Below are 9,930 nucleotides of genomic sequence, written 5' to 3'. Positions count from 1 at the left end.
AGGGGGGCTGAAGAGAAAAATGGGACCCACTCCCGGTCCTGTCCCCGTGCCGGTATCCCGGGAGAACGAGCGCGGTGCATGCTGGGAATTGTAGTTCCCGGCGACTACAGCGCCCACCACGTGACCGGCGCCGGACCAATCGCAGTGGGCCCCGTGTCGCCGTGGCAACCGGCTGTCAACAAGATGGCGGCGGGGGGTGAGTTTTCAGGCGAGGCCAGGCCTGGGCCAAGGAGTCCCTGCCAGGCACCCTCCGCTCCTGCCCCGGGGGCAACACTGAGAAAGAGCATGGAGGGTAAAGCCCCCGAGGGATCTGGGGGTTCTGCCCCATCAGTTTTTCGATGACACCCCAGGTCAGACCCCGTCCTGTGGCTCCCCTCTTGCACACACAACCAGGAACTAAGGGATTTCTACCCGAAAAGTCCTCCCTGCTGTGGCACACCAGGAACCCTGCTCACAGGTATTTGTGATTTCAGGTGCAGCTCATGCTGATGTGGAGCTCATGACCTCTCTGGTGGAAAAAATCTCTCTGTTGGAACAAAAAATAGAGAAACAAGCACAAGAAATCCAGCTGAAGGTAAAAGTCAGCCTCTTGCTGAGCCTGCTCTGTCCCCTGCCACAGGAGTTCCACCTCTTAGACCTTGTGTGGGCTCAGAAGTCCATCTGTGGCCTGCTGTTAATCACCCAAATGAGCCCTTTACAAAGCAACAGAGCAGTGGGATCAGGCCTTGGGGTGGCAGAGGGGACAGTCCCTGCTGGTGACTGCTGCACCTTGGCACTAAGATCAGCACCTCTTTGGCTTCAGAATTTCTTTTTTTTCCCCCTCCTGCGGTGGTACATGCCCCCTTTTGTTTTCTGAAACAGCAGCTGCTTACAGCAGAGTCATCCTGGAGCAGCTCTCTCTGCATCACTGACTGGAATAAATACCCTTTAAAATCTTAGAATAAATACCTTTTTTTGTTCGGTTCTTTTTTTTTTTTTTTTTTTTTTTAAGAAGTGGCTGCAGAGATGCTGGTTTAGTTCCTAGACCAGCCCCTCCCCGCAGGTCTGAGCAGGAGCACCTGGTGCAGATGGAGGACTGGGAGATGGGTCACCCACTCCTGGAGCTCTTATTTATCCCAGCCCTCGTCTGAGTCTCATTAAGGTGTTTGTGGGGTGATTCATCCCTTCTGACCCTTTGGCCTGTGCTGGGTGGGGTGAGAGGAGCTGTACCAGCTCTGCCTGGAGGGGCTGAGGCCCAGGAACTGACCCAGGCCATTGTTCTGCCCCTAAAGGACGGGAGGATCGCCGAGCTCCAGGAGAAGATAAAGACTCTTCAGGAAGGAGAAGGTAAAAATTCTTCTACCTTTGGCACCTGTGGGAGAGCTACAGCGCTCTGGGCAGGGCAGCAGAGCAAGCCTGGGGCCAGCTGGGCTGTACTTGGCTCCAAAAGCCATGAGCCTCCTCGGTGAGAGGTGGCAGCTGCACAGAGGGGCCATTTCCCAGGGCAGAGCTGCACTTTGAGTCTGTTACTCTGCTGCAAAACACCCTGAGCTGTTTTTCTATGGGTTTCTAAGTTTCCATGGGTGTGAAGCCAACCACAGGCAGCCGAGGATGGGCAGAAGAGCAGTAAACACTGCAGAGTTCAAACAGCAGGAAAGCAGCTCCTCACAGCTGGGAGGAACCAAACACACACTTGGAGTCTCCACAGGATTCCAGGCCCAGCCTAACTCTAAAATGAGCCCAGCTTTCAGGGAGTCACTGGAGGTCTTTTCCCCTGCTCAGTTCCCTGGATCCAGCAGCTTTCCAGCCCCAGCTGGAGCCCGCACACGTTTCCTGCAGGGCTGAACGGCCTCGTGTGTGCAGGGCTGTGGTGAGTTCTCCATTTCCTGAGCATAGAGCTCAAGTGTGGCTGTCAAGCCACAGACGTGTGCTCTGTTCCCCCTGCTGCACCGTGCTGCCATCCAGCCAAGATTCCAGGATCCAGCTTCAGTGGACACCTGCTCCCTTTGGGCTCCTTAAGGCTGAGGGAGCCAAGCAATTTCCACTGTGTGCTTGCCAACAGCACCACTCACATCAGCTCCCACGGCTTAAAACTTCCCTGGGGTTGTTCACAGCTGTCTTTTAGTCTGTCAGCACCGTTGTCAAAGCACTGCAGGGTGAATTGTCACATTCAGCCCCTGTGTCCCACGGGTGGGAGATCACTGAGCACAGGCAGGTGCTGCTGGGGCTCTGCCCTGTGTGACACAGGTGATCCACAGCTCTTCCCTGAGGATCTTCATAGGAACATCAGCCTTTCTCTTGCTTTCTCAGATGCTTCTGACTCACCCACCACAGAAGAACTGGAAATGAGGTGCCTTCAGCTGCAGAGCCAGGTCTGGGAGATGGAGGTGAGGCTGCTCTGCTTGCCCCGAGCCAGCTCTCCTTTGGTTTAGGGTCATTGCAGTCCCAGTTTGGCCTTTTCCAAGCTGCCCCTTTGATCCTCACAACCCTTCACCTCAGCAAAGAAGGAGCAGGTTGGATTTGAGCAGCAGGCCAGGAGAAGGTTTTAAACACACAAACACCTGTGCCTCCTGCAAGCTTCATCCTGATTTCCAGGGCTGCAGGAATGCCCAGCTCCTGCAGGCTTGTGAGGTTCCCCATGCACTACAAATCTCTCCTCCTCCCTTTTCCCTGCTGCTAATAGAGCTGCTATCACTGGCCTGCTAGGGAGTCTTGTCTGTGTGCCAGGGCCAAGGAGCCCCAAGACAAACCTGTTCCACCTCTCACAGCCACAGCTGACCCCTCTCGGGCTCCCTTTTCCCGTTTTTTGGAGCTCTGGTCACCAAAGCCAACCTGACTCTCCTCTTGCAGCGGTTCCTGAATGACTATGGCCTGGTTTGGGTTGGAGAGGCACGGCACCAGCTGGGAGACACAGAATCCCTCTGGGAGGAAGAGGAGCTGCCAGCAGGGAACCTCTGCAAGCCAGGTAAAGCATGGCACTCTTGCCTGAAGCTGCTAGCCCAGCTCCCACTGTATGCTCAGAGAAGGGAGAGTAGAAAAGCATCAAAACCTCAGGATTTGGGTCTTCAGAATTTGGGATCCTGGGACAAGATCTTCACATCAATCCCTCTCAGGGACACAGACATGGAGCAATCTAATAGGAGCTCAGCAGAAGGTTTAATTTTATATACCTGTGTTTTGTACACCCTTCTGGGGGAAGAGGGGAGTCCCTGTTAGCTCAGCCCTTCAGGAGGAGACCCCAGAGCAGCTATTTCCTGCAGAATTCACAAACCCTGCACATTTGAGGCTTGGCTGCTCTAATGACATTGACACAGAGTGGGTGGAAAAGGGAATCAGGTGCTTTGTGTACACAGGAGCTGTAGTAACTTACCCACAGAGCCTGGCTCCATCAGGGAGTATTGTTTGCCTTTCCTCCCAGCCACCATGTGAGGGTTTAATTGAGACCTGACTCTGCTGTCTGGGGTCCAAGCAGCTTTGGCAGTGGCTCCTGAGGAAGTGGTAACAGAGGGGGAAAAAAATTATTTGGACTGTAGAGCCAATGCTGCTTCCTAACCACCATGCAAGCATTAGACTAGAGCTTCCCTTAGAAGCAGGAGGGCAGAGACAGAGGGAGTTCAGCAGAAACAGTTTTGGTTTCAGCTCACTGACCCTTTTTGAGGGTATTTCTGCATCATTCTTTAGCAACTCATTAAAAAAAAAAGCAGAACAACCAAGGACTTCAACTCAACTAAGACCTTTCCTCTCATTTCCTCTTCTGACTTCTTTCCTCTGTCCTGTCACAACCCTTTTACTGCTTCCCCCTGTCACCCTCAAAGCCCCAGACAAACATCCTGGCAGAGTCCCTGCCCTGCTGCAGGCAGCTGCCTCTGTTTACACTGGCACCTCCTCAGCACCTGTGCCCTGATCCTCTGATTCAATCTGCTTAACCCAGCTGGTGCAGCTCCTCATCCTGCACGGCACAGGGACAGCACAGCACTCCTGAGAGGATCAAGGAGCCCAGCGTGGGCTCCAGGAGCTGCGCCAGGAGCTGCTCTGGAGCTCCGAGCTGCAGCCCCAGCGCTGCAGCCCCTGCCCTGCCCTTGCGGTTCAGCACACGCCCCGGGGAACCGGCAGGGCTGTGCCACAGCGAAAGGTTGCACCACGTTCTGCAAACGTGTGAAGGGCAAAGCACAGGCAGCCCAGCAGTGTCAGGGCTCGAACACACCTCAAATTCACACCGATAAACCCGTCCTGCCCCCCTAACTCTGATCCCTCTGCCACAGGTGAGGCCGTTGTTCGCAAACACCAGATTGATTTTGATTTAATCCTGGAGAACATTAAGGATTTGAACTCGCTGGTCGGAGAGGGCATTTCTCAGATCGAGCACACGGCCCGGGGGGCTCGGCTGAGGCAGCCGGAGCCCCTCCCTCTGACCCTGTACCGAAATGGGATCGTCGTGGGACACGGAGCCTTCCGGCCCTACCAGCACCCAGCCACGCAGGTATGGAAAGGCTGAGAGGAGTCTGAGCCATCCTGCCAGCACTCACTGGGGCCCAGGAAAGGGGGTAGGGCTTCTGAGCTCATCTCAGTCCTGCAGAGGAGCCCAGCTGCACACTGCATCCCCACAGCGCCTCTTATCCTGTGCAGTAATTTCTAGAAATGGAGATTCTGTGTCTTTGGTGCAGACCTTTCTGCATGGCCACAGCACCATGAACAGGAGCAGCCCAGCAGAAAGATCAGTCCCGAGCTCAACAGCAAGGCTGAGGTGTGACCACGAGCTCTCCTGTTCTTTCAGCAATGCCTGCAGGACATCATGGATGGTTATTTCCCCTCAGAGCTGCAGCCACGCTACCCCGAAGGTGTCCCCTTGCAGGCAAGTGCCACACCCAGCTCTTGGGCACGGTGGATTCTGCTAGATGGTCCCTACAGAAGGGGAGGCTGAGGTTTGTGGTGCTGTGCAGGTGTGTCTGGGGCCAAGGGAAGCACGGAGGGCACCTGCAGCAGCCGTTACAGGAAGGGTTTCAGCATCAAGGTTGAAGGGTTCCTGTGCCTCGGTGAACCTGCCTTGGAACAAGGCTTCTAAGAGCACAGCAGGCTCTGTAAGAGAAGCAGCACGTGCAGGAAATTAAGAGCTGTGTCACAAAAAGGAGGTGGAAAAAGTTCTCAAATAGTTCCCCTGGAAAAGCTTGTAACGTGAGATTGGACAAGTACCTTTTAAAGAGGATGTCATGAGAGTTTGTTTTGCCACAGCTTAAATGGATTTAGCCACCTGAGGTTCTCTTGGGCCCCAGTTTTTGATTTCTCAGAAATGGCAAAGAACCAAAGCCACATTTGCAGGCAGAGAGCCTCAGAGGACTCAAATCTAGGTTTTGGAGTGCATCTGCAATGTCAGCAGGCACATCTCCCTGTGCCACTGAGAAAACAGGGCACAACTGCCTGAACAGGACAAGGTCAGGCCAGCTGGAGCAAGCTGGGAGCTGTGGAGGTTAGAAAGTCACATGGAAGGGGGATTGTGCAAAGCTCTGGGGACTGAGGTTCCCTAGAACCTGCGCATCTTTGGTTTCATTTGGGGTTTACAACTGCTGCTTGGCATCGCTGTGGTTTATTGGACTCTGATGCAGCAAGAAGAGCTTGTGCAACAGTCAGATTTGCTTACAGGTCACTGACAGGAGGGATGTGGTATTTCAGAAGCCAGACCTTCCAGGGAGCTTTCCTGGCCTTGGCCAGGTGGTGGGTACTTCAGAATCCAACAGGGTGCAAGAAACCTCCAAGATCCCAGGTAAACTCTTAAACCTGCCTCGAAAATGCTGCTCATTCTTGAGGAGGAGGATTCTTAAACCTTACCAGGGCAGTGCAGGCGGTAGGAGCAGAATGTGAGGGTCTCAACCCTTCTGGGTCAGAGCCCGGCATTGCCTCAGGAGCTGTGAGCCAGCAGCACACACAGGATCCTCTCAGCATTAATCCTGCTTAAGAAAGGGATGTGATGAGTAATAAAAAAATAGAAATTCAGCAGGTTCCCAAAAACACATCTGTCCTGTGCCTTTCTGAAAGGCCAGGCTCCTTCCACCTTCACCACATCAAAGGATGCTGAGGTAACCCTGCAGGCCTGGGGGGAGAGCTGCTTGCAAACACCACACCTTTCAACAAGCTCATTCCAAAAATCTAAATATTGTCAAGCCAAATTTACTGTAACCGCACCGAATATGGGACAGTTTCTCTTCTGACTTTCATAACAGAATATGGGACATCAAAGGCCACAGATTCCTCATTTTGCTTCTAGACTCTTGCATTCTGTGTAAGCAATATCTGATAGGGCTGGGAAGTCAAACAGTCAGAGACAGAAATCAGTGGGTCTGTGTGTGCATCACTAAATAACCCACCACATGTATCCCTCATGAGAAACAGCTGCCTGCTTCCATACAACTGTGCTCAGTCACCTCAAGGCTAAAGCTAGATACCCCCTTTATCTAAGCAGTAAAAAAAAAAAAAAAAAAAAAAAATTGTCCAAGAAGAAAGGAACGGACACCTCCAAATACACCCTCACAAGATGAAAAATGTCCAAGTCTGTTAAATGGTGATAGTCCCAGTTTTTCACAGCAGAGCTAGCTGCCTGCTGTGCATCCCAGCTGTGCACTGCACAGTTCTCAGTGTTGGTGTTGACAATCAAACATTTAGTGGGGCAGAAAGTGGGACAACTTCAAGAGAGGAACCCGAGAGCCACTCTGGGCCTCGCTGGGGTGCCGAGAGCTCTCCCTGTCGGCAGCCGCGCTCTCTCCTTTCACCAAATCTGCCTCTTCTGGGGGCAAAACGTTTGTCACAAAGGTCACATATGGACATATCTCCCCTCTGCTCTGCTAGGTCCCAAAGCCTTCTGGGAGCAGGTTCCCGACAAGCTTTCCCAGCCCCTGCAGCATAGAGGGAGAGTGGGCAGTGCCCGAGGTGTGGCCGGAGCAGCGCCACAGGTACAAGTGGGCTCCCCAGACTGCCCCAGGAGGAGACCAGGGGCGATGCTCTGGACTCAGCTCCCTGCACAGCATCCACACCCCCTCCCTGGGCCTCTCTCAGCTCCATGTAACCTCCCAGAGAGGCTGCACCAGAGCACACATGGCACTTGGCACTGGCTGCTCTCCCTGCAGCCCAGGCAGTGCTGACACTCACCTGCTTTGGTTTTAGGGTTCCAATGGGCAGCAGAGGAGCAAGGAAATCCTGGTGGGAACACCTGGGCTGGCTGCCCTGCAGAGGTACAGGAACAGCCCCTCACTCCCTGCCCTGTCAGGATCTCCTCTTCCTCCCATTTCATCACTGCAGGTTTAGTTCAGGGAGTTGAGTTGAGGAATGGACTTTCCCTTTTAGACCTTAGTTAGACAAAAGGCCAAATTTGGTCCTTTGGGAAAACCACTGAATTTTTCATGGCAAATATACCATATTTTACATCTCTAACAAAAAGCTTCTGTTGTTCAAAATGTCACTTATTTATGTGAAAGTTTTCCCGACAGCAAGCCAAGGCCTATGAGTTTGTAACCACTGAAGGAGCTCTTTGCAGTCAAATTAAATGGAGAACCCCTCCAGGAAACTGATGCCTGGGTGGGAGGTTTCACTAACAGCACTTTTCCACTCAGTCTTCTGGCAAGCCAAGACCCAAATAGCTAATGAAAAAAAAAAAAAAAAAAAGCAGATAATTTTTAATCAAAGAAGTAGGGCGAAGTACTTACCAGACAGCCCTGGTTTAAAATGAAAAAGCTAAAAAAGGCCCATAACCCTCTTCAAGGCACCTTCAGGCTGGGAAAGCACAGCAGCAGTTGGGCAGTGGGTTTGTCTGGGTGCCCATGGTCAGACAGGGCCTCATTCACCTCAAGGACATTCCCAAACATGAAACTCCTCTCCCCTTGTCTGGTCATGGAGGCCCTGCCTGCTGAGTAGAGCTCACTCCTGGGCTGACAGGTTCTCTGATGCCCAGGGTGAAGCCAGCTGAGGAGGCTGGAGCTCCTGGCCCTGATTGCTGCACCCTGCGCGTCAGATCTGAGAGTGGCGAGCAGACGTACGAGCTGAGGATGCTGCTCACAGACACCATCGGGGACCTCCGCCAGCACCTCGCCCATATCAGGTAGCCCAGCACTCCCTCCCCTCCTTGCCTGACTCTGTAGGACCCCAGAAAAGGGTTCTTGAGGTCCTGGAGCCTCAAACATCAGCCTGAGCTGGGTCACAGCCCTGTGTCCACCTGACACTCTCCAGGCAGCAGTGCCAGGGTCCTGAGAAGCTCAGAGCATTTCATACCCACCTTTGCCACACAGCAATGGAGAGAAACTTCCTCTGTCCTCCCAAAATTGCCATCAGATCCAGGCCCATCGCTGCCTTTGCCTCCTTCCAGCACTCACCCAGCTGGTGCCACCCTTCCCAAGGTGCTGGAAGCTGAGCTGCAGAGCCTTTGCTTGGCTTAGCCAGCTGTGTCCCAAACATCCAGTGCTGCACAAGGGCTCCCTCAGCCTGTTGGGGACAGCTCCAGATGGCTGAGGGCCCCCTTGGCTGTCCCCTCTTCCCACTCCTGCTGCAGGCCTGGCCTAGTGTGAGCCCAGGATGAGCTCAGTGCTGGTGGGATACATGAGCCTCCTTCCTCCCTGCTGCAGCTGTGCAGCTGGCCAGGCTGCTCCGTGCCTGGCTGGCTGCAGTTTGGGCTGGAAGCCCTTTTTTCTGCTCTTGCATAACCACAGCTGGATCAGTCAAAGCATCTCAGCAAATCCTTGAGGAATCCCATGAGTAGAAGATTGTGCTGTTCTTTCCTAGGGGTGGAAACTCGGACTATGAGATCATCAGCACCTTTCCCCAGAGGGTGTACACGGACAGCTCCAGGAGCCTGCAGGAATGTGGGCTGGTCCCCAGGGCCTCCCTGCTGCTCCGCAGGAGAGACCCCTCCCAGCAGGAGGGGAGTGGGCTGCAAACAGCCTAAGAGCTGCTCACCCCCAGCTCTGCACAGGGAGGGAGCTGCCTCTCACCTTACCCGACCTGCCCTGGCTGGGAAGAAGGGAGAGGTTTTCTTTCCAGATTCAGTTTCACTGTGCCACTACCTGGGATGGAGAAGAGCTGGGAGCGGTCATTTGGCCACTCCCTTTGGCAGAGGGGGCCAGGCCCAGTCCTGCTGCCTCACAGTGGCTGCTGTTCCCCAGGACAGCTGGGTCCCAGCATAGGGACACTTCCAGCAGCTCACCTGGGCTCCAGGCCTGGCTCCTCATCTCTGTGCAGGGTCACACAGGCTGCCCCCTGCCCAGGGGACTGTGCCAGCCTCACCCCAGCACTGGGCAGTTGCTTAGCAATGCTCAGAGACTGGAGCAGCAGGATGGACACACAGCCAGGGGCAGTTTGCTTCCTGCACACAGCTGCTCCCTACAGATCTCACCTGCGCTGACAGCAGGGGACAAACAGGCTCAGTTCTACGGTCTCTGCCGGAGCTAAACCTGAAGGCCTCGAGCCATTGCAGTGCTGGGGCTGAGCCAGGCTCGGCTCAGCCCTGCTACTGGGTTTCCTGTACGTGCACAGCTCCTTCCCTTGGACAACCCCCAGCTGCAGCGGGGCCCAGGCTCCAGCCTGCCTGGAGGTACCCGCCCTCCTCCTCCCGCTGATGGATGCTGCAACAGGACACCGTGACATTGGAGACAAGCATACTCCTTCCGTGCTCTCTGCCCAACCCTGAACAAAGCATCTTCCTCCCTGTCCCGTGGGCTGGGGCTGCACTTTTCCCTTTCCCTTTCCCCAGCACATTCTTCCCATTCCAGCTGTGACAAGCTCTCACTTGACTCCCAGCTGACAACACTCCCACTCTTGTGAGGCAGGGCCTTCTGGCAGGTTCCCTCTTCGCACAGACCCAGCCCTCATTAAGGGCTCCCAATAAAACCCTTTATTTCAGCTGCAATTTCCACTTCCTTCAGATTTCAAAGGCATGGTAGCTGTGGAAGCTCAGAGCTCTTCCCAGACCCCTCT

The 9,930-nt window shown here is 54.3% G+C and overlaps 1 protein-coding gene across 4 annotated transcripts; it reads left to right on the top strand.

Moving 5' to 3' along the window:
* UBXN11 (UBX domain protein 11) lies at positions 1-9,862 on the top strand. Of its 4 annotated transcripts, none has more exons than XM_053964442.1 (12): positions 1-196; positions 474-574; positions 1,272-1,326; positions 2,290-2,366; positions 2,830-2,944; positions 4,242-4,459; positions 4,754-4,831; positions 5,617-5,737; positions 6,817-6,920; positions 7,132-7,199; positions 7,916-8,062; positions 8,740-9,862. In XM_053964442.1, the coding sequence occupies exons 1-12, from the start codon at positions 79-81 to the stop codon at positions 8,900-8,902; spliced, it is 1,365 nt and encodes a 454-aa protein (XP_053820417.1). In that variant the 5' UTR covers positions 1-78; the 3' UTR covers positions 8,903-9,862. The 4 variants fall into 4 exon arrangements, with proteins under 4 accessions (XP_053820417.1, XP_053820418.1, XP_053820420.1 ...); XM_053964443.1 differs by having other exon boundaries at positions 8,667-8,752; XM_053964444.1 differs by lacking the exon at positions 1-196 and adding an exon at positions 203-350.
* The last annotated feature ends 68 nt before the right edge of the window (positions 9,863-9,930 follow it).

This window comes from Vidua chalybeata, chromosome 25, assembly GCF_026979565.1.
Source record: "Vidua chalybeata isolate OUT-0048 chromosome 25, bVidCha1 merged haplotype, whole genome shotgun sequence".
In the NCBI taxonomy this organism is placed as follows: Eukaryota; Metazoa; Chordata; class Aves; order Passeriformes; family Viduidae; genus Vidua; species Vidua chalybeata.
Note: the sequence above shows the minus strand (reverse complement) of the source record. Positions and strands in the feature narration are given on the sequence as shown.